The sequence below is a fragment of the Scyliorhinus canicula genome, chromosome 7, assembly GCF_902713615.1.
Source record: "Scyliorhinus canicula chromosome 7, sScyCan1.1, whole genome shotgun sequence".
In the NCBI taxonomy this organism is placed as follows: domain Eukaryota; kingdom Metazoa; phylum Chordata; class Chondrichthyes; order Carcharhiniformes; family Scyliorhinidae; genus Scyliorhinus; species Scyliorhinus canicula.
In genome coordinates, this window is record NC_052152.1 from 128,521,131 (window position 1) to 128,546,238 (window position 25,108).

The 25,108-nt window shown below is 45.9% G+C and overlaps 1 protein-coding gene across 1 annotated transcript in view; it reads left to right on the top strand.

Annotated features, from left to right (window-relative positions):
* Positions 1-25,108, top strand: part of tfap2c (transcription factor AP-2 gamma (activating enhancer binding protein 2 gamma)) — a 95,535-nt gene that overhangs the window by 15,856 nt on the left and 54,571 nt on the right. Inside the window, exon 4 of the mRNA XM_038802917.1 lies at positions 22,047-22,272. Coding sequence (XP_038658845.1) covers positions 22,047-22,272 — 226 coding nt within the window. The remainder of the gene's footprint in view (positions 1-22,046; positions 22,273-25,108) is intronic.

A 25,108-nucleotide genomic window follows, 5' to 3' on the forward strand; every position in this document is an offset into this window, starting at 1 on the left:
CCCCACACAGCTCACAGCCATGGCACAGATACAATCAGTGCCAAGGGGAGGCTCCTAGAGGCAGTTGAGGCCAGGAGGGATGTCCTGTTCCACTGAGGGTTCTGGAGAGTAAGGCCTCCCAGTGCCACCTCGGGGGAAATGGCAGCAGGTGAGAGAAGTTGGCTACTCACCTCCCCAAGTTCCCGTAGCATCCCATCCGCCAAGTTCACATTTTAAAAAAGGAGCACTAATCGGTGCCCGCGTGACCACTTGCTGGGGAGGCGGGTGGAGCACAGGGTTGGATATGGGGTGGCTCCTGTTAATTGTCGGGAAATTGGTCTTAAGTGGTGATTATTGGTTTCTTGCCACACTGCGGCGAGATTCAGGTTTCACCTATGGGAGCGGGCCATTTGGAGCCCTGCACGGTTCTCGTTTTTAGCCTCTCCTGCTATTTACCAGTTTTGTTGCACTCTCGCTCAAGCATAACATGACCACTGAATCGTGCCCCTGTTTATAATACAATAATGCTAGTGAGAAAATTAATCCCAACGGCTGGAGAATTCCTTTTGTAATGTTGTCAAAACTTTTCATCTTGCACTCATCAGGGTCATTTGCAAGAATACCAATTGTGAAGGGAACAACCATTTATTCCGCATGAGAATAGACTGCTGCTTGCTTGGCAATGGACCCTGATTAGTAGAGGTGCTACCATGGACAATGCACCAGGGTACAGTTAACTGACAAGCCTTTGTTCAAATTCAAATCAGGCAGACCGGCTCTGATTGGCGATGGGATTGCCATGGAGAATGAACCAGGGAATGGCTGCCCCCCCACCCCCAACCTTTGTTTAGTTGAAAAATGTGCAGAACATGAACATGCTCCTTCTGCATGCAAAGGGCAAGACCCGGTGTGAATATATGTAGCGTCCTGCAATATGTAAGTGAGCCACGCTGTGACCCTGATTAATTCCTAGTGCAATCAAGATTGTTTAGAAATTGCTGTCCAATTGCCGGATCTTGCTTTTTTATCCACTACCTCTATATATAGAGAGAGACCTCAGAATCTGGTATGCAGCATTTTTTAACAGTCTTCTCAACTAGTCCTGCCATCTTTAAAGACTTGCATGTGTGAGTCCCGAGATCTCTCTGTTCGTGCAACCTCTTTAACATGGAATCATTTTAGTTTGTACTGCCTGTCCTCATCCTGCCTTTCAAAGTGCAGCACTTCACACACCCCCCCCCCCCCCCCCCAGTATTAAGTTTCATCTGCCATGTGTCTGCACATGTCAGCCATCTGGCTTTGTCCTCCTTACTGCACGTTCTCCCCGTGTCTGCATGGGTTTGCTCCGGTTTCCTCTCACAATCCCAAAATAAAGTTGGACATTCTGAATTTTCCCTCAGTGTAGCCGAACAAGCGCAGGAATGTGGCGACTAGCGACCTTTCCCAATAACTTCATTGCAGTGTTAATATAAGCCTACTTGTGACAATACAGATTATTATTATTGTTATCAAGATTGCTACTATCCTTGCTGCTTACTGTATTTCCAAGCTTTGTGTCATTCACCAACATTGAAATTTGCTCTTTCTATCCAAGTTCACGTATCATTTTGTAATTTATATCAAAAAGATTACCTTGATCAATGTTTTGAAGCTGAGATCATTAAAACCAATCTCCCAGAGCCAAATTCTTGGCCGGAATTCTCCAGCTGATGAGATTCATTTTTCCCGCCAGCAGCGCACCCCCGCCCACGGGTTTCCCTCTGACATGAGGTGGCTTTAATGGGAAATCCCATTGACAAATGGCAGGTGTGTAGACTCGCACCACTGAGAAGCACATGGCTGGGGGACCAGAGAATGTAGCCCTTTGTCGTGTATGTAACCATGCTGTACACTTTCTGATATTATTCTGATGTGTACAGATCCACTTCTACAGTCTCAACATTACTGGATCTCCTCCTTCTACCAATAGCTTTTAAACATTCACTGTTTTCATTTGATTTCCAGCATCCACAGTATGTTCAACAAGTGCTGCCCCATAGCGCTGGAGCTATTTCATGTGACAGAAATACTCAGTAATAGTCAGCGTTGCTGGCTAGGCCAGCATTAATTGTCCTTCAGAAGATGATGGTAACCCTATGCCACCAGCACTAACATAGTCCTGAAAATCATGATCACCTGCAATATAGAATAGGAAACCCATTGTGGCTCGAAATCAAATGCAGTCACACTGTTTGTGAAAGTAGGGGGCAGAACTAGCTTCAGACGAGAGAGTAGCAGAATCGCACAGATTTCGAGTAAATTCACAAATGTTCAGTTTAGTTTGCGAATCCCAGAGTTAGACCATAACATAGTCCGGTGATTGAAGTTCTCCCGTAACAAACCTATGCTGGTTTTCGCTGATCAGCTGACCACTGCGCCACCGTGCCGCCCAGGTGTCCAGTTGTTCTAACCCTAATTATAAATTCTAGTAGACAACAAATATTGGGCAAACTAGTCTTTATTTCTTTGGTTTTCCTCTCCCACCTTTCTTAAATAGCACAGGGGGGTGTGTTAATTTCCAATTCAGGATAGTTTTAAACCTTTGGATAATTACAGTTCCTGCATTTTCAATGTTCTTTTATATTTTCTTTAAAATCCTGCAATGAAAACTATTTGTCTTGGAGTTTGGCCACACTCGGGTGTCCTAATTTTCTTCAGTATTTTTAGTTACATTAGTTTTGATGACTCCCTGTGCCTGATTCAATATTACTTTCCTGAAGATGTACAGCCCTCTGATTTCTTCCTCCGTTCTAAATACTGAAGCAAAGTAATCAGGTAAAAAGTTTGCCATTTCCTTATTTTTGAATATCACTGTCATCCGTTTCCAAGTGGCCCATAATACTGTCATCCGTTTCCAAGTGGCCCATTAATACTGACCATATTTTCCTGTTGAAAATGTAGAAATGTTTGTGTTGATTTTGATATCCCGGTGGCAAGTTTCTTGTCGCACTTATTTTTTCCACCTCGTACTCAGGGTTTCGGCATTTTTTTTGTTGTCGTTTGAACATAAGAAATAGGACCAGGAGTAGACCACACGGTCCATCGAGTCTGCTCTGCATTCAATACCATCGCGGCTGACTTGTTCTTTTATTCCACTTCCCCTCATTCTCTATATCCTTTGATTCCTGCCTCATCATAAATATCCATAACCATCTGGGATAAAGAATTCCACAAGGTTCATAACCCTTTGAGTGAAGTTTTCTCCTCATCTGAGTCCTAATTGATCAACTCCTCCGTGTTCTAGATTCCCCAGCTGGGGCGGGGGAGGGGGGTGATATCTCAGAATCTGTCCTGTCAAACCATTCCATAATCTTTAATGTATCAACAAGATCACCAATCATCTCTCTAAACTCCAGACAATATAGACTGAATTTACTCAGTTTCCCCCACCCCAGGGATCAGTTTGGCGAACCTCTGCTCTACCGTCTCCAATGCAAGTATATCCTTCCTTAAATATGGAGACCAAAATTCCATACATGCACCAGATGTTGGTCTCAACAAAGATCTGTGCAATTGTAACAAGACTTCCTTAGTCTTGTACTCCAACCACTTGCAATAAAGGCCAACATGCTATTTGTCTTTCTAATTGCGTGCTGTCATTTCTATCTTTTTTATTTGTCAGGATTTGTGTTGATTTTTGCATTTTTGTAATGCTTTTTCTTGTTTTACATTGTCTTTTGCCTCTTTCATGGTTCGTGCCTATTTTTGGCAAGTACAATTCGTGCCTCCTGGAGATATAAACTGGCCTGATCGTATGGAGTTTTAAAAAATCTCTCCAACTTGTTCTCTGCTGTTTTCCTCATTAACAGGCTTTTCCCAGTTTATGGTAGACAGTCTCTGCCAACATCGCATTGAAGCCTTCCCAAAATCTTGAATCTTATAAAGCATTTTGTGTTTATTCTTCTCATACATTGGGCGGGATTCTCCAGCCGCGCCTGTCCACCGACCAGCGAATCCCTCCCGCATCCCGCCCATGGCGAACTTGCGGCAGGCGGGCGGAAGAATCAGCCCATTGTATTGAACTTGTGTTAGGTAAATGTTCAGACAACATTTGGTTATTAACTAAATCTAGCTCATTCATTGTTAAAATTTAACATGTCCCGCTTCCTGATTGACTCGAGGACGTACTGGTGTCGAAACTATTTTGAACACACTACAGATATTCACCACCTTTCTGAAGGGAAACTTTCTTATATCTATCTTTGATATCTTAGATTAATATGATATCAGCCATACATTCGTTCACCAAGACAGAATTTAACAACTCCAGTTATCTTCACTACGTTCAACGTTAACTCATTATCACAGTAAATTGTTGAATCCCTGTTGTGGATGATGAACCCTTTGGTAACTAATAATGTCACAAACTAGAGATGCACATGTCATTTATGGTAAATAATGTTTTAAATTAGGTGGGAGGGTGAATTGTGACGAGGATGCAGGGATCCTACAGCAAGATCTGGACAGGTTGGGCGAGTGGGCAAAACAATGGCAGATGCAGTATAATTTGGATAAGTGTGAGGTTATTCATTTTGGAAGCAAAAACAGGAAGGCGGATTACTAATTGAATGGTTGTAAATTGGGAGAGGGGAGTATGCAGCGGGACCTGGGTGTCCCTTGTGCACCATTCGCTGAAGGTAAGCATGCAGGTACAGGAGGCGGTAAAGAAGGTTAATGGTATATTGGCCTTCATTGCAAGAGGTTTTGAGTATAGAAGCAGGGATGTGTTGCTGCAATTGTACAGTGCCTTGGTGAGGTCACACTTGGAGTATTGTGTGCAGGTTTGGTCTCCTTTTCTGAGGAAGGATGTTCTTGCTCTCGAGGGAGTGCAGACAAGGTTTACCAGACTGATTCCAGGGATGGCGGGGCTGTCATATGAAGAGAGATTGACTAGGTTGGGATTGTTTTCGCTGGAGTTCAGAAGAATGAGGGGTGATCTCATAGAGATTTATAAAATTCTAACAGGACTAGACAGAGTAGATGCAGGGAAGATGTTACCAATGACAGGTGTGTCCAGAACCAGGGGTCACAGCCTGAGGATTCAGGGTAAACCATTTAGGACAGACATAAGGAGACACTGCTTCTCACAAAGAGTGGTGAGCCTGTGGAATTCATTACCACAGGAAGTAGTTGATGCTAAAATCTTGAATATATTCAAGAGGCGGCTCGATATAGCACTTGTGGAAAATGGGATCAAAGGCTATGGGGAGAAAGCAGGAATAGGCTGTTGAGGTCGATGATCAGCCATGATCGTGATGAATGGCAGAGCAGACTCGAAGGGCCAAAAGACCTCCTCCTGCTCCTATCTTCTATGTATCTATATGTATCTATGTCGGCAATAAAAGACTATGGGTAAAATTATTGAGTTTACAGAGCAGAAGGAGACCATTCGGCCCATCAAGTCTGCGGTGGCTCTTGGAAAGAGCACCCTACTTAAGTCCATGCCTCCACCCTATCCCTGTAACCCAGTAACTCCACCAAATCTTTTGGACACTCAAGGGCAATTCAACATGGCCAATCCACCGGACCTGCACATCTTTGGACTGTGTGAGAAAACGGGAGCACCCGGAGGAAACCCACGCAGATACGCGGAGAAAGCGCAAATTCCACACAGACGGTCACCCAAGGCTGGAATTGAATACAGGACCCTGGAGCTGTGAGGCAGCAGTGCTAAGCATCGGGCCACTGCGCCACCATGGGCAGCCATCCCCCAGCAAGCCCGACACTGGCAGCGGGATTTTCCGTTCCCGCCATGTACCAATGGGATTACCCATTGTGACCACACTGCCAGGAAAACCACAGGTGTAGGTGCACTGCTGGCAGAATGGAGAATACCGCCGGCAGAGAATCCTGTTATAAGTGTAGATTCCAGGACTGAATTGCATGTGGTTCACATTCTCAATAGGGACATTATTTGTGGAACATGCGGATGTTCTAACTGCTGAGGCCTGAGTTAGTGCCAAAGAGCCTGGTGGTTGGAGCTTTTTTTAAGCGCACCTCTTAAATTTGGGGGGAAATTTTGGATATTCTAAAAGACATTAAGGTGGACAAGACCCCAGGACTGGATGGGATCTATCCCAGGTTACTGAGGGAAGCGAGGGTCGAAATAGCTGGGGCCTTAACAGATATCTTTACAGAATCCTTGAGCATGGGTGAGGTCCCGGAGGACTGGAGAATTGCTAATGTTGTCCCTTTGTTTAAGAAGGGTAGCAGGGATAATCCAGGGAATTATAGACCTGTGATCTTGACGTCAGGGGTAGGCAAACTGTTGGAGAAGATACTGAGGGATAGGATCTATTCACATATGGAAGTAAATATACTTATCAGTGATAGGCAGCATGGTTTTCTGCAGGGAAGGTCATGCCTTACAAACCTAATAGAATTCTTTGAGGAAGTGACAAAGTTAATTGATGAGGGAAGGGCTGTAGATGTCATATACATGGACTTTAGTAAGGCATTTGATAAGGTTTTCCATGGCAGGTTGATGGAAAAAGTGAAGTCGTATGGGGTTTAGGGTGCACTAGCTAGATGGATAAAGAACTGGCTGGGTAACAGGAGACAGAGAGTAGTGGTGGAAGGGAGTGTCTCAAAATGGAGAAGGGTGACTAGTGATGTTCCACAGGGATCTGTGCTCGGACCACTGTTGTTTGTGACCTACATAAATGACCTGGGGGAAGGTATAGGTGGTCTGATTAGCAAGTTTGCAGATGATACAAAGATTGGTGGAGTTGCAGATAGTGAGGAGGACTGTCAGAGAATACAACAAAATATAGATAGATTGGAGAATTGGGCAGAGAAATGGCAGATGGAGTTCAATCCAGGCAAATGCGAGGTGATGCATTTTGGAAGATCAAATTCAAGAGCGGACTATATGGTCAATGGAAGGGTCCTGGGGAAAATTGATGTACAGAGAGATCTGGGAGTTCAGGTCCATTGTACCCTGAAGGTGGCAACGCAGGTTGATAGAGTGGTCAAGAAGGCATACTGCATGCTTGCCTTCATCGGACGGCGTATTGAGTACAAGAGTCGGCAGGTCATGTTACAGTTGTATAAGACTAGAGTGGGTAGGTTTGGTGGCAGGGTCAGGGGGCGTAGCTTTGAATCAGGCTGGAGGACAATTGGTGGGAACCTGGCCATCATCCCAACTCCACCCGATAAGTCCATGGTGGGAAGCAATATATCTGCAGTCTGTGCACAGGCTCTTGTGTCCATTGGCTGATTTAGCCCCTTGTTCAATGGCTTTCAGGTGATGATTAAGATGGTGTCATCTGGTGGCACAGTGACAGTGGTTAGCATTGCTGCCTCACGGTGCTGAGGACCTAGGTTCGATCCCGGCCCTGGGTCACTGTTTGTGTGGAATTTGCACATTCTCCCTGTGTTTGCATGGGTCTCATCCCCAGAACCCAAAGATGTGCAGGGTAGGTGGATTGGCCATGCTAAATTGACCCTGAATTGGAAAAGAAAAGAATTGGGCACTTTAAAATTATAAAAAAAAGAAAAAAAACATAACCTTGCACACAATATTCAAATTGAGCATGCGTAACTTTTCTATTTGTGAAGATAAACATTTTTCAATATATCATTTGACATAATTGTGAGTTGTGAGGGCCGGCCATTTGATAAAAGTGGGTCACCAGAAAAAATAGAATACAGAGCATACAGTGCCGAAGGAGGCCATACGGCCCATCAAGTCTGCACCGACCCACTTAAGCTTATCCCCCTAACCCAATAACCTTTCCGAACCTTTTTGGACACTAAGGGCAATTTAGCATGGCCAATCCACCTAACCTGCACATCTTTGGACTGTTGGAGGAAACCGGAGCACCCGGACGAAACCCACGCAGACTTGGGGAGAATGTGCAAACTCCGCACAGAGTGACCCAGCAGGGAATCGAACCTGGAACCCTGGCGCTGTGGAGCCACAGTGCTAACCACTATGTTACCACGCTGACCACGGTATAGTGTTTTGAAAAACACAAATCTGGGGTCTCGATGCACTCAGACCTGGAATATTGTCCAGTTTTGTTTTCCTTACCTCAGGAAGATTAGACTTGTCTTAAAGGAAATGCAGCGAAGGTTCACTCAACTAATTCTTCAAATGAGAGGATTGTCCAATGAGTAGAGATTGAGGAGCGGAGCCTTATATTCTCGAGAATTTAAGAGAATTAGGTGATATAAAATTGGTAAGCAATGTGAAAGGTAACAAATGTAACCCCACTATGTAAGAAGAGAGGGAGCAAGAAAGCATAGAACGATAGACCAGTTAGCCTGACATTAGTAGCAGAGAAAATGCTGGAATCCATTATAAAGGACTATAATTGGACTCTTGGAACATAATGATAGGTTTGGACAGAGTTGACATGGATTTATGAATAGGATATCATGTTTGACAAAATTGTTACCGTTTTTTTTTAAGGATGGAACTAGCTGAATAGATAAGGTGAGACCAGTGGATGTGGTCTCACATTAGTTTCAATGGTTAGGGGAATAAATAGGATGGTGTATTGACTCCCTGGTGCCAGGATCAAGGATATCATTGAATGGCTGCAGATAACCCAAAGAGGGGGTGGTCAGCAGCTAGCAGTCATGGTCCACATTGGTACCAAGAATTGTGGTAGAATAAGGGACCTGTTGTCAAAAGTAGGGCGCTTTGAAGAAAATTAGCAAGCAGAACCTCAAAAATAGTAATCTTCAGATTACCCCCCATGCTAAGCAAAAGTTTAGAAATAGGAGAATATGATAGATTAATGCATGGCTGGAAAAAATGATGCAGGACAGAGGGCTTTAGATTCTTAGGACTGGCGCTGGAGGCGATAAGACAGGTCAGATAGATTGCACGTGGACAGAGCTGGGACAGTTCCTCTAGATTTCCCAGTGATATTACACGGATAGATTGCACGTGGACAGAGCTGGGCAGTTCCTCTAGATTTCCCAGTGATATTACGCAGAGTTTCAACCAAGATATAGGGCAGCACGGTGGCATAATGGTTAGCACAATTGCTTCACAGCTCCAGGGTTCCAGGTTCGATTCCTGGCTGGGTCATTGTCTGTGCGGTGCCTGCACGTTCTCCCCGTGTGTGTGTGGATTTCCTCCGGGTGCTCCGGTTTCCTCCCACAATCCAAAGATATGCAGGTTAGGTGGATTGGCCATGATAAATTAGTGTCCAAAAGTGCCCTTAGTGTTGGTTGGATGGGGTTACTGGGTTATGGGGATAGGGTGGTGTGGGCTTGGGCAGGGTGCTCTTTCCAAGAGCCAGTGCAGACTCGATGGGCTGAATGGCCTCCTTCTGCACTGTAAATTCTATGATTCTATGATTATCCAACAGATGATCCATGTGCCAGATTGTAGATCCCAAAGTCACTGCTCAAAATGCGAAGACAGGTATGGGAAGTTGAAGATTCTGCAACGGGACTGCTCCTCCAATGATAGGCTGTTCCTATCCCATGTTTGCTATTGATTGACTCAGGTTTTTTAGTAGGGGGTCATGTGGGATGGTTAGAGAGAGAGAGACTGCCAGAACCAGGGGGAAATGTGAGGGAGTCTGCTGGGGTCACGGAAAAGGTGAGGGATCTGCTGGGTCTATGGGGAAGGTAAGGGAGGCTGCTGGGGTCACATCAGTGAAGGGAGTCTGTTGGAGTCACAGGGAAAGATGAATCTGCAGGGGCCGCGGATTGAGAGGAGTCTACTGGGGTCACAGGGGAAGGTGAAGGTAGTCTGTTGGGGTCACGGGATAAGGCGAGGTTGCTGGGGGCACAGGGGGAGGTGAGGGAGTCTGCTGGGGTCACGGGGGAGGAGAGGCTACTGGGGTCACGGCGGGGAGGAGAATCTGCTGGGGCATAGGTGAAGGTAAGGAAGTTTGCTGGGATCAGTGGGGAAGGTGAGGGAGTCTGCTGGGGTCACGGGCCGGGGTGGGAGGCTGCTGGGGTCACAGTGGGAGGAGCGTCTGCTGGGGCAATGGGGAGGAGGAAAGTCTGCTGGGTCATGGGGGAAGGTAAAGGCATATCCTCAGATCACGGAGGAAAGCAAAGGATTCTGCTGGGGTCACGGGGGAAGAGAGTCTGCTGGGGTCACAGCGGAAGGAGAGTTTGCTGGGGCCATGTGGGGAGGTGGTGGGGAGGAGAGTCTGCTGGCGTCATGGGGGAAGGTGAGGGAGTCTGTTGGGGTCACGGGGATGGAGAGTCTGTCGGGACCTGGTGGTGAGACGTTGAAGAGCCCAGCATCAAGGGGTGGGGAAGAATATGATTGGTGTGAGTGAGTGTGTGTGAATGTGAGTGAGTGAGTGCGAGCAAGGGTGAGTGAGTATGAGTGAGCACGACTGAGTGTGAGAGTAAGTGAGTGTGGAAGAAAGTGAGTGTGAGGCAGGTGTGTCTGGATTATTCACAATCTCCGGATTCTTACCCCCGCACATCAGCAAATACTCAGAGTGGGCGAGGTTAAGTTGAAAAAAAAATGAAATGAAAATCGCTTATTGTCACGAGTAGGCTTCAATGAAGTTACTGTGAAAAGCCCCTAGTCGCCACATCCCGGTGCCTGTCTGGGGAGGCTGGTACAGGAATCGAACCGTGTTGCTGGCCTGCTTGGTCTACTTTAAAAGCCAGCGATTTAGCCCAGTGAGCTAAACCAGCCCCTTTTTTTTAACCAGTTAGTGAGCGCTCTGACACTGGGACTAAGCCAGACACACACTTGCTCCCTCTGACATTCTCATGGCCATCCTTATTAACTACTCAATTTTAAATGTTATCAATTTATTGCTTTAACATAACTTTATCCTTGCTCAGCAAATTCTTTCTTTTCTTCATATTTAACTGTTTTATGAATTCATGTATCTTTTTGAAATTTATTATCTGCCCCTTGAGTGATAAAATGAATGTGGCCCCTCAGGCAAATAAAGTTGGACAGCCTGATTTAAACTAACTCAGCAGGGTGTGGGAATCAGGAGATAATAGCAGAGATGAATACAAAGGTCCACAGAATAATGTGAGCGACAGATAGCACTAGAGCAGGAATAGTAAGTTAGTAAGTATGGCCAGAGTAAAGCAGAAAGTAACAAGAGTCTAAATCAGGATTGCTGCTCATGTGTGTAAAGGCACAGAGTGTGATAAATAAGGTTGAGCTACAGGTGTAGATTACCATGTGTATATATGATGTTGTGATGACAAAGATCTCGCTCAAAGTACGGCAAGTTAATTCCCGTATTAAATATTCCTGGATACAAGTGTTCAGAAAAGATAGGAAAAGAAGAAAAGAGGGAATTACAGATATACGCAAAAAAGGTATAAAGTAGTATAATGGGAGCTTTAATTATCCAAATGTAGACGGGGATAGTAGTGGTTAAAGGGCAGAGAGGGGCAAAAGGTTTTAGAGTGTGTTCAGGAAAATCTTCTCCAGCAGTATGTGCCAATCCAATGAGATGAGAGGCACTGCTAGACCTGTTTTTTGAGAATGAGGTAGACCAAGTGGATCAAATATAAGTTGGAAACATTTAGTTACCATTGTACCATTTTGGGACAGCAGGGTAGCATGGTGGTTAGCATAAATGCTTCACAGCTCCAGGGTCCCAGGTTCGATTCCCGGCTGGGTCACTGTCTGTGTGGAGTCTGCACGTCCTCCCCCTGTGTGCGTGGGTTTCCTCCGGGTGCTCCGGTTTCCTCCCACAGTCCAAAGATGTGCGGGTTAGGTGGATTGGCCATGCTAAATTGCCCGTAGTGTCCTAATTAAAGTAAGGTTAAGAGGGGGTTGTTGGGTTACGGGTATAGGGTGGATACGTGGGTTTGAGTAGGGTGATCATGGCTCGGCACAACATTGAGGGCCGAAGGGCCTGTTCTGTGCTGTACTGTTCTATGTTCTATGTATCTTAAGGTTTAGGCTGACAATGTAAAGGGACAATGAATAGCCCAGAGTAAGAGCAATTAACTGGGGAAAGTCAATTTCAATTGGGAAAGAATGAATTTGGACCGAACAAATTGAAGTCAAAGAAGAGATGAGCCAGCACAGTCAAGGAATATTCCCTCAAAAAGGAAAGGGAGGGCAAAGAAATCCAGAACTCCCTAGATGACAAAAGAGATAGAACTTAAGGGAATCGAACCTGGAGCTGTGAAGCAACAGTGCTAACCACGGTGCTATCGTGTGCCAAAATCGCAGAGTTTTCCAGTCTTCCTCAGGCTCAGGGGTGGGTGCCGGAGGATGACTGAATGGTCTACTCTCAACCCTATTTCATGTTTGTATATTCCCTCTGGTTCATTTGCGAAAGATCTATTTGGCACAGTAAAAATACTATAACCAGCATCTGGAAACATTGCTTCGCTGCTCTCCTGATCTGAATTCAATCAAAGTGATGTCACAGTCACACTTTTGATTTGAATTCCTCTGCACTGCACATTAGACTCTTATTAAGACTTGGAACATGTGGCATCCTTTCCTGTTATATGTGTCTGGTGGGGGCGGGGGAGATTGGGGATAGGTTGTGGGGGGGGGAGGAGTGAGCCCATTCTTGAAGAGTTGATGCATTGTGACATTGTGCTTTTGTCCCACTTCCTCTACATGGTTTTGTACTTTGTTCATGAACATCCAGGATGAGTGGAACATATTTTTCTAATTACCGAGGATAGTACAGTCGTGGTTTATCCCAGTTGCACTTTATACTGAGGCATTGTTGCTTCATCCTGGTCGAGTATATAAACACCATGTTGCTTGATGAGGTACTGAGGATCACAGAACCGGAAGGGTGGTGTCAATTCAGGCCCCATCGACCACAAAGCCACAATATAAACCTGTCCATAATTCAGCATGAATTGCATTGAACTCAGTTTCACTCTAACAAGCAGCAGGATTGCCTGCGGTGTGGGAAACAATGGATTATCACATTGGTGCAGACTGTGCTGCTCCTCTGTGATTGAGGCTGAATCAGTGTTTACACAACCATACAAACATGCAAATTATGAGCTGGAGTAGGCCAATCAGCCCCTCGAGCCTGCTCTGCCAATCAATATAATCATGGCTGATCTAATTGTAGCCTCAACTTCACATTTCTACCTAGCCCTGATAACTTTTGAATCTCTTGTTAGTCAAGAATCTATCTACCTCTGCCTTAAAAAATATTCAACGACCCTGCATCCACCGATGCCAGGGAAGAATGTTCCAAAGACTCACGGCCCTCAGAGAGAAAAATACCCTCATTTCCATCTTAAATGGGAGACCCCTTATTTTTAAATGGTGCCCCCTATTTCTAGTCTCTCACACAATGGGAAACATCCTCTCAGCATTCGCCTGTCCATTCCCCAAGCATCTTATAAAGTAAGTAAAGCCACCATTGTCCCAGGTGACCATAGGCTGCTTTCCCCTTTGAGGGGGAGAGCTGACTGGTGGTGATTTAACTGGAGGATCACCACACCTCAGGCAAGGGGCAATGTTGAGAAGGCCTTCATGAATTTCCTCAGCAGATCACCTCTCAATCTTGTAAACCCAAATGGATAGAGGTCCAACTTGTCCAACCTTTCCTCATAAAATAATCCCCTCACTTCCATCCCAGATATCTGCTGAAAAGACCTTCTGACTCATAAATCTCCACTGGGGGGGGGGGGCTACTGGATAGTGAGTCTCTCTCTGTGACTCATGATTTTCTGTATAAAATTGTTCTTCGTTTCACTCCCGCTCATATCATTGCTGCTACTATTTTATCACTGCAGAAAATTATGGCCCTTACAACCATCCTGTTTCCTCTTTTCCTTCCATCCGAGCCTCAATTATCTGGCCCTCAGTCTCCCTCTTTCTTCCGACGACTCCAACTAACTCCCTGGCCTCTCCGGGCATATAGGGCTATTCCCTATCAGCCAAACTGCTTTGTTTCTGATCTCCCAATAGTTTTGTAACTAATAAACAAGTGTACAAGGGAGCAGGTGGGGGGGTGTAGCCCAAGCAGAAATCCATGACAGCCTAGCTCTGGGAAGAATATTGGAGGAATGAGCGGAAGCAGATAATGTTGATTCATTCCGATCAGATGGATTTTTTTGGGAAGATAACGTTTTTGGTAGGTACAGTGCTGACCATTTATACTGCCGTTCATTCTGAGGAGTGGATTAATCGGCCAGTTAATGAGAGCCATTTTCCATCTCCAGTGGAATCAATTACAAAGGTTCTGCTGTATTCAGGGTGCCGGCTATCTCAGGCAAACTGAGCTGTTCAAGCTGTTTTTGACACCTCATTAAAGTGCAATTATCTTAATCCTCTGCATTTAACAAAGCTCAGCATGGCCAGCTTCTTGTTAGCTGGTCCTGAATGCATATATACATTTTATACCAGTGTTTAGTTATGGACCTGGATCGTCCTTTGAAGAGATTTTGCAGACCAAAAAATAACTTGAATTCAAAGCTCCTAGAATACAATTACAATGCCATTTCTTTTTTAAAAAACTTGGCGTATACATTTAATTTAATTTTAGAAGTCCCAGCTATCATGCCCACTTCTTATAGCAGTGAATTAGAATTGATAGCAACTCATTCATGCTGTGTAGTGGACTACAATGCATGAGAAATTTGAGACATGACAGGCGCTAAGTGGCATGATTATTATGCTTCTGTAGCTCTCACCCACTGGAGATTTCCTCACCTTATATCAGTGTTCTAGACGGTCTGATGGAGATTGATTGCAATAATTAATCAGCGACTCCGTTACCATTATATCAAGCGACGACCAAATTATCAGGAGGTGAACAAGATGGGCCTTGGTCTTTCATTTATTGACCAACAGATGGTCAGCTGTGGTGAGCTCCAATAAAAGGCTTGTCCTGTATTCGAACAAAGATTCACCAACTGAATTCTCTGGTTAAAATAAAAGGGCTGCAAGTTGAAAACTGACATTCCAAACAGTTCTGAGTTTTCTCCCCGTTTTCCTGACTGCAGCTGGGCTCAGTCCCATGGTGATCTTGTGTGTCCATTATGTGTGAACCAGTGCCGTGAAGCCAGTTGGCAATTCAGCCGCTCACAGCCAAGCTTGGTACTGTTCTCACTGAACCACCATCCAATCTCAGCAGGCAGCAGAGGGTTGCTGGATGGCAATCAAGGTTCGGAGCCCTGGATCAATGTCTTTCTCTCTTCTGTGGCCTAGAGATCAATCATAGCAACACAGCTGTTGCCTTAGCTGAGATCAGATCATACAGCTCAGAGGGAAGTCTAGGACCTTCCTAATCTATAAGGCTCCGGGCTTCATTCGGTGCTCATTCATGTGGTGATTTTCAATTGTGAGTATTGAAGTTATTGAGCATATGCGTTCTTATAGAATCCCTACAGTGCAGAAGGAGGCCATTCGGACCATCGAGTCCACACCGACCGTTAAAAAGAGCACCCTACCCTGGCCCAATCCCCCACCTGTTCCTGCAATCCCATCCTATGGGGCAATTTAGCCTGGCTAATCCACCTAACCTGCACGTCTTTGGATTGTGGGCGGAAACCGGAGCACCCGGAGGAAACCCACAAAGACACAGGGAGAATGTAGAAACTCCACACAGTCACTTGAGGTCGGAATGGAACCCGGATCCATGGTGCTGTGAGGCAGCAGTGCTAACCACTGTGCCATTGTGCCGTCTCAGTGTATATGTAGTTATTTGAGAGAGTATTGTTGTTACAGTGTTATCAGTGTTATACATTGTTGTTGCACAAAGTATGTAGACCACTAGATAGTTTAGTGTATTTTCCGCCTGTCCATTGCAAAGCTTTACTCAGCTATCAATCTGGTTCTGGTGGTCAAATTGTCCAGGCCAGAAGTCTCACCCTCAATGTGCTCAAATGTCACTCACAGGTATCAGCTGCTCAGCCACTGTCAACATTGCTCTCAAGTTATTTAGGGGTGGGGGAGGGGGCATCACCTCTGAGTCTCCTAGATAACATGTCACCTCCGAGTCAGAGGTTCAAATCCCACTGCAGAGACCTGAACCCATAAACTAGGTTGACACTCCAGTGCAATACTGAGAGAGAGCTACTCGGTCAATGCTACCAACTTATATGTTGTGATGTTAAACTGAGACCCAGCTTTCTCTCTTGGGGAATTATAAAAAAAAATCCCATTGCATTTTCAAAGAGATGGGGAGTTCTCGCTATCTTTGGGGTGATGCCAATTTACCTGACTGCCTTATCTAATTACTGTCTGTGGGATCTTACTATGCATAAAGTGGATGCTGCATTACGTCAGTGACAACACTTCAGTAGAAATTCTTTGACAGTGAAATGGTTTGGGGCTTCCTGATATTGCAAAAGGTCTTATATAAATGCAAATGTTCCTGGTTTGAGATTTTTAATGGTATCAGGCTGGCTCCTTGGAACACAGTTGGCTAAGTAGAAAATAATTACAGATTAATTACTGGTTTGATGCCACAATGCGAATAAAGTGACAAAGGAACTGCTTTAGATAACTGCTTGAGACTAATATTGATGTACATAAGCATGTATGGTCTACATTATTACATCTGCTTTTAAATCTCCTTATTGTAAATAATCAAATTCCTCCTGCCCCACACCATTGGCAAATATATAATAAATCTCGAGTAGCTTCTCACCATTTGATGCCTGTTGACTGAGGTATGCAAGCAAACAGTGTGGGACGAGATTTTAGAACGTTTGCTATGAAACCGTCGGTAAATTACAGGAAGAGTGTTGCATCAACTCCTCCCTCGACGTTTTGCAGGCGCTGAGGTTGCTGTGTGGAGCTCCACTCGGGGAGGGTGGGTGGTGGGGGTGTGGCTCAACTAAACAAAAAATAACCCAGTTGTCAATCGACATAGTTATTGAACAACAATGGACAAATTCAACTGGCAGCCAGGCTGGGATTCATTGTTTGCCTTTCTGATTAGAAGTCCAGTACCTGTCACGCTGGACCTGACAGAGGACCGGAAAGGCCTGTTTTACAAGTTGTAATAGCTAGTTGTGCCTTGTATCTTACTACTCTTGGATGTGTGCTTCATTGTGTGCTTGTGGTATGTGACACTACAGAGAATTACAATGAAGGAGGCCATTTGGTTCATCTGATCATGATGGTGTTAATGGGTGCTATCGTTTAGCCGCGTGTTTCCCGCCATTCCCAGTGCCAAGAAACATATGGCTATTCAACACGACTCACTTTAAATAAGAGGCTTGAACATGGAATGCGCAGTACATGGCCCCATCTTTTACAACAGGGAGTTCTGCTCGCTGGAACTTCCCGTTGTAGCAAGAGAATGGCGTCCCGATCTTCGAGGCACACAAAACAAATGCCAACCTGGCAGTCCCCACCTGGATGCCAGCAGTGCCAGGCTGGCCCCAGGTGGCACTGCCAGGGCAGCAGGCTGGCAATGGCAGGGTACCCATGTGGTACCAGCAATGTCAGGGCATCACCCTGCTCAAAGGGCATGCAGCTGGGGCCTTCAAGCCCCTTGGAGACCACCATGAGTGCTGTTCCACCTGATCCCTGTTTGTGGACACCAGTACCAAGCCGTGCTCGGCCGAGGTCCCTGAGGCGAAGGAAATCTCAACGCCTAAGGTGCCTTGGAAATCTGCACATTTCGAGTAAGCCTCGCTCTAATATGCAGATTTGCCAAAAAATGATCCCGACCATTGTGGCCAAGATTCCCCTTGCAACATCTCATGAGATTGTGTTGCATCTCGTGAGGTGTTGCGAGCCAGGTGGATCCCTGGAGTAATATAATAATATATAATAATCTTTATTTGTGTCACCAGTAGGCTTATATTACCCTGCAGCAAAGCTACTGTGAAGCCCCTATCACCACATTCCGGCACCTGTTCAGGTACACTGAGGGAGAATTCAGAATGTCCAAATTACCTAACAAACACGTCTTTCGGGACTTGTGGGAGGAAGCCGGAGCACCCGGAGTAAACCCACACAGACACAAGGAGAGCGTGCAGACTCCACACAGACAGTGACCCAAGCCGGGAATCAAACCTGGAACCCTGGAGCTGTGAAACAGCAGTGCTAACCACTGTGCTAACGTGCTGCCCGGTTCTCTCGAAAGGAACTGGGCTAGTATTTACCATTCATATCCAAGAAATGTGATTGTGTTAATTGCCACGGAAGCAAAGGTGATTTTACTTCTGTCAGTGTGAATAGTATGCCTTTCTGACTTGTCTTGTGTGTCAGATTGGTGTGGTTGGTAGCCCTTCCCTCTCTAAACTGGGAATTTGTGTGAACTCGTATAATTGGGAACTTGTGAAATAAGAAAGTGCAGTCACAGTACATTCCTGGTCAACAAGGCGTTACATTTAGCATATCAGTTCTATTATCCAGAGTGGCAGTCTTATGTAGTACAGTACTGAGGGAGTGGCACTCCAATACAGCACTGAGGGAGTGGCACTCCAATACAATACTGACGGAGTGGCATTCCAACACAGTACTCAGGGAGTGGCACTCCAACACAGTTCTGAGGGTGTGGCACTCCAACACAGTACTGAGGGAGTGGCACTCCAATACAATACTGAGGGAGTGGCACTACAATACAGTACTGAGGGAGTGGCATTCCAACACAGTACTCAGGGAGTGGCACTCCAACACAGTTCTGAGGGAGTGGCACTCCAACACAGTACTGAGGGAGTGGCACTCCAATACAGTACTGACGGAGTGGCATTCCAACACAGTACTCAGGGAGTGGCACTCCAACACAGTTCTGAGGGTGTGGCACTCCAACACAGTATGGTGGGAGTAGCACTCCAATACAGTACTCAGGGAGTGGCATTCCAATACAGTACTCAGGGAGTGGCACTCCAATACAGTACTGAGGGTGTGGCACTCCAACACAGTACTCAGGGAGTAGCACTCCAATACAGTACTGACGGAGTAGCACTCCAATACAGTACTGAGGGAGTGGCATTCCAACACAGTACTCAGGGAGTGGCACTCCAATACAGTACTCAGGGAGTGGCACTCCAATACAGTACTGAGGGAGTGGCACTCCAACACAGTACTGAGGGAGTGGCATTCCAATACAGTACTCAGGGAGTGGCACTCCAATACAGTACTCAGGGAGTGGCACTCCAATACAGTACTGAGGGAGTGGCACTCCAATACAGTACTGACGGAGTGGCATTCCAACACAGTACTCAGGGAGTGGCACTCCAACACAGTTCTGAGGGAGTGGCACTCCAACACAGTACTGAGGGAGTGGCACTCCAATACAGTACTGAGGGAGTGGCACTCCAATACAGTACTGACGGAGTGGCATTCCAACACAGTACTCAGGGAGTGGCACTCCAACACAGTTCTGAGGGAGTGGCACTCCAACACAGTATGGTGGGAGTAGCACTCCAATACAGTACTCAGGGAGTGGCACTCCAACACAGTATGGTGGGAGTAGCACTCCAATACAGTACTCAGGGAGTGGCACTCCAACACAGTACTGACGGAGTGGCATTCCAACACAGTACTCAGGGAGTGGCACTCCAACACAGTTCTGAGGGAGTGGCACTCCAACACAGTATGGTGGGAGTGGCACTCCAACACAGTTCTGAGGGAGTGGCACTCCAACACAGTATGGTGGGAGTAGCACTCCAATACAGTACTGAGGGAGTGGCACTCCAACACAGTATGGTGGGAGTAGCACTCCAATACAGTACTCAGGGAGTGACACCCCAGCGCAGTGCTGAGGGAGAGCTGCATTTTCCAAGGTGCCTTCCTTCAGGTGTGCCGTTAGGAAATGCTCAGGTTTACCTCTTCAGGTGGATGTTTTAGATCTAGAACTATTGAAGAAGAACTGAGAGCTCCCCTGTATTGCTGGTGAATATTACTCCCCCCCCATCAAGGTTGTGGCCGAGATCCTGCCCCCGCGGTGAATGCAGCAAGGCATTGGCCGTTGCCGGCGGGATTTTCTAGTCCCATCGAAGGATACAGGCATAGCGCATCTGCCTTACCGACAAGGGACTGATAGATCCTGCCTGTGGGAAGGATCAGAAAATCCCAGTTTGTGTGTGATGAATGGTGCACACATTTCAATTGTAAGGGGTTATTAAATGTCTGTTTTAACCACACATTCCTGAGTCACTTTCTCTGTGCTAGGGTAATAAAAGTTATAAAATCCTTGAGAACAAAAAATATCTGTTCGACTGAGGTGTCTCTAATTGCACTCTTTCGCCATAGAACATACAGTGCAGAAGGAGGCCATTCGGCCCATCGAGTCTGCACCGACCCACTGAAGCCCTCACTTCCACCCTATCCCCATAACTCAAAAACCCTATCTAACCTTTTTTTGGACACTAAGGCCAATTTATCATGGCCAGTCCACCTAACCTTCACGTCTTTGGACTGTGGGAGGAAACCGGAGCACCCGGAGGAAACCCACGCAGACACGGGGAGAACGTGCAGACTCCGCACAGACAGTAACCCAGCATGGAATTGAATCTGGGACCCTGGTGCTTGGAAGCCACAGTTCTAGCCACGTGTGCTTTTCTGAATCACTTCATAGCACCCAGACATCTCTCTCTTGCCAGTTAGGAACATATTGATTTTTAGAAATATGAATTGGTTTAAGGTTAACATTTAGGCATCTGTGGGTTGTTGAAATCTTCAGCCATGCATTTGTTCTCTCTGGGCTAAACAAATGCATCTCTGGCCAGCTTCCTAACTTCAGCAGATCAAAAACTCTGCTATCCAAAATAATGATCCTTATTAATATCCTAATTCTCACTTAGTCTTGTTGACCTATCATCCCTGTCTCACTGCCTTACTCTGGTCCTGGTCAAGTAATGCCTCGATTTAAAAATTCCCCCTCCAGCCCCTAAACCAATCCCTATCTTTGTAACTGCCTCCAGCCTCTGGACCCTCCTTATCTTTGTAACCTCATTCAGCCCCTAAACCCTCCCTATCTTTGTAAACGCCTCCAGCCTCTAGACCCTCCCATTCTTTGTAACCTCCTTCAGCCCCTAAACCCTCCCATTCTTTGTAACTGTTGTATCACAGGGGTGTAATATATATGCTACTTACTTGTCTTGCCGAGTTATACTTGATGATAAACAGTCGAAGTCTTCCAGTTGATGACAAATTATTTATTGAGTAACAAAATAATATACTTGTGAGATCTTTACTTTAATACTTTGACTAGTAGTATAATTAACTAAGATTCAATTAAATTAAAATTGGGGCAGCACGGTAGCACAGTGGTTAACACAGTTGCTTCACAGCTCCAGGGTACCAGGTTTGATTCCCGGCTTGGGTCACTGTCTGGGTGGAGTCTGCACGTTCTCCCCGTGTCTGCGTGGATTTCCTCCGGGTGCTCCAGTTTCCTCCCATAATCCAAAGATGTACAAGTTAGGCGGATTGGCCATGATAAATTCCCCTTAGTATCCAAAAACGTTAGGTGGGGTTACGGGGATAGGGTGCAGGTGTGGGCTTAAGTGAGGTGCTCTTTCCAAGGGCCAGTGCAGACTTGATGGGCCAAATGGCCTCCTTCTGCACTGTGAATTCTATGATATTAACAATGAATATAATACACTACACTCTGAGTTGGTCACACTTCTATCCTCTAGTTACAACACACATGAAGAGAAGAGAGAGCGGGCAAACCGCTTGAGCTTGCTTATATAGTCCCTGTTAGTGATGCCATCTAGTGATCATCTGACTGTACTGACTGCACATTAACTAATCATGCATTTACATATACAGAGATCACTACAGTAACCTCCTCCAGACCCTAAACCTCCCTATCTTTATCACCTCCTCCAGCCCCTATACCCTCTGATAGCCTTCAAATCTGGCCTCTTGCTTGTCACCAGTTTTAATTGCTCCATATACTTAATTCAAACTTCTTCCCTATTTCAGTTAAAGGGTGCACGCTCTCAATTTCCTACAAGCCAACGTGTTTGGCAACATGCTGCAAAATGCGCACAGCCCATTGCTGGAGTATAAAAATACCCAGCTCGCATCTGTTTACAATATGGGGCTTGAGGACATAAGGCTGCTCATTGTCTCTGGCTGTCACAAGACCTAACTGAAGCCAGAGTTGTTATTTGTACCCTTTTGTTAATCTGCCAACTAACCTTCATTGTTTTTCATTTCCAAGGGCCAATATCAATGTCCAAAAGCACAGCGCTGTCTGCAATGTCCTACCAGAAGGACAGTTTAACTGGGGGAGTGACCAATCCCAATGAAGTGTTTTGTTCAGTTCCTGGCCGTCTCTCACTCCTGAGTTCTACATCTAAGTACAAGGTGACAGTGGCGGAGGTCCAGAGGCGCCTGTCTCCTCCTGAGTGTCTGAATGCATCGCTTCTCGGGGGAGTCCTGCGAAGGTGAGTGGAGAAACTGCAGAAGGATGTTAATTCATTTTTGGGGGACGAGAAAGAGGGGTGCTTTATAATAACGTACTTTAAGATTGAGAGCCTGCAATAATAGAAACCAGTAAATATGTGAATATGGATACGACTAGATATCACTTAAGCAAATATTTTTGGAACCCATTCAACGTGTTGCTTTGGTTTGTGTTTAATAACAGTTTTATAAAGAGGAAAGCAAGATCTTGCATTTGTAAAACACCTTTTATGACATCAAGAAGTCCCAAAACACTTTGCAGCCAATTAAGTATTTTAAAAATACAGTCGCTGTTGTAATGTCAGAAACATGGCAGACAACTGGTGCACAGCAAACGCCCACAAACAGCAGTGTAATAAATGATGACATTACTTGATTTATGATGTGAAACAGAAATTGCTGGGAATACACAGCAGACCAGGCAAGCTAGTGGAGGGACAAACAGAGTTCATGGGTGGAATCTTGTTGAGGTGTTGGCAATCTTGCCTGTTGGCTGCAGAGCTGGGTGAGAGACTGGCACTGCCACTTTCTGGGAAGGCCTGTTGAACCACACACCAAACGGGCAGTGGTGGGGTCAGCGACAACCATCGGATCAAGATCTCAGGGATAGAAACCTTAGCTACTGAGAGCTGCCAGCCTACCAGAGGCTACGTAGGAGCACCACAAGCCCTGCCTGAAAAACACCTACTGGAGCCCCAGGATCCTGCAGCAACCCAGGCCACAGGTAAGTAATGTGGGGGTGGGGGGGGGGGGGGGGGGGGGGGGGGGGGTGCCTGGTGGTATCGTGGGGTGAGGATATGGGTGCGGGGGTGGTCATGAGATGAGTGTGGCTCTCAATGACCCCCACCCCTACCCCACCTATCTTTCCCGATTTCCAGCCTCTCAATAAGGCACTGAGCGCCTTTGATCAAGAAGCCCCCCTCGGAGGTGACAAGCTGGCCGTGTGTTTTAGCGCTATGCACACCACATTGCACACGTCTGCCTGCCACTGGTTTGTGGTGCGATGAGGCCCTCATCAATAGTCATCAATTGGCTACTTAAGGGCCTCAATTGGTGGCAGGGCGAGATGGTTGATCATGGCCTTCCCGCCCAGTATTGAATTCTGGTGAAGGTAGGATGGTATGGAGTACCAGTATGCCACCAGTATGCCACCATCCCACCTACTTAAATACTCTTCCTCCTCCAAGCTAACCACCAGCAAGATTCCGCCCATTTACATTGATGACCTTTTGTTAGATGGCAAAGAGATTAGAGATGTAACAAATTCTCCACAAGTAAAGAGGATGTTGGTGGTGGGAGTGGGAAAGAATAGGGAAGGTCTGTGACAGGATGGAAGGCAGGAGAGATTCAATGACAAAGGGGATGATGGTGCAAAGCAAAAGGAGATGGAAATGAGATAAGTAAAAAGAGGAAAAAGATGTGTCGAGACGAGGCGTAAATGGGAAAAGCAGAAAAGCAGAATAATTTCCAACACCTGCTATCTGGAATGTGATGATCTGAAATGGTTAAGTTCAATGTTGAGTCCAGAAGGCTGTAAAATGGCTTATACCTTATTCACAATGGGGGAGGCTGAGAACAGAGATCTCAAAGTGACAGTGTGGTGGAAATGAATATGACAGACAAGTGAAGGATCAGGGCCACATTTATAATCTCACACAGACCAAATGGATGTCATCCAGTAATCAGTCAGCTGATCTATGGTCTCCACAATGTAGAGGCCACATTGTCAGCAGAAAATACAGTATGCTAACTTGAAAGAAGAACAAGCGAGTCACTGCTTCACCTGGAAGGAATGTTTGGGGTGGGAAGAGAAAGGGTATAAGACCAGGTGGTGAATTTTTTACACTTCAATGTGAAGGCGGCTGGGTCGGGGAATGAATGTTGGGGATTACTGAGGAGTGGACCAGGGGGTCATGGAGGGAATGGTCCCTTCAGAATGATTTGAAGGGGAGGAGATGGGGGAAAATATTTTGGTGTTGGCATCAGGTTGGAGATTGGAGGTGGTGGAGGATGATCTGCTGAATGTGGAGGCTGGTGGGTGGAAGATGAGGACAAGGGGAGCACAATTGTGCTTCTGGGAGGGAAGGAAGGAGTGGGGGAGGAAGACATGAAAGCAGGAGTGTCAGCACAGGAACCAATCTGGTTGAGGACACTGTCAACCGCAATGAAGGGGCAGCTCCGATAAGGAAGCTGAGGCATAGAAATTGACCAATTATATGTGGTAGAGAAACCAGAAGGTGATTGTAATCTGGTTTCATGACTTTTGGTTGAGGGATTAATATTAGTTAGAACTGAGATATTTTGCAACTGAAAGAGGTACTTTTGACAGCAGAGCACTCCTTTGGTCCAGTAATGAACTGAAGGGCTGGATTACGTGTCAAACTCTCTGATGTGATTCGACAAAAAATCTTTCACAGTGCAAACCACTGCGCCAGCACTAGCCTATGATTGCTATCAATTGAACCAAGCTCATGCACCCAAGCTCATTTCCAGTTCTGTTGCAAGGTGAACTGTTTTAGCCTAATTTAGAATGGGAAAGCATGCAGCAAATCATGACACTTGGGAACAACTAGCCCTCTGTGTAGTTATGGTGCTGCTGTGAACTCCATACATCTGAATAATTCCTTATTTCACACTGCTTTACCAGGACAACTTTCCAGAACCTACAATACTGATCTAGGGCGACTGAGTGACTAAAGCACATATGATGTATACCCCTTGACACTTTGAACATTTTAAACTTATAGACTATCTTCTTCAGAGAAGTTATATTATGGAACCTCGATTAGATCATATTTAAAGTTCTGTCCGCAGTTC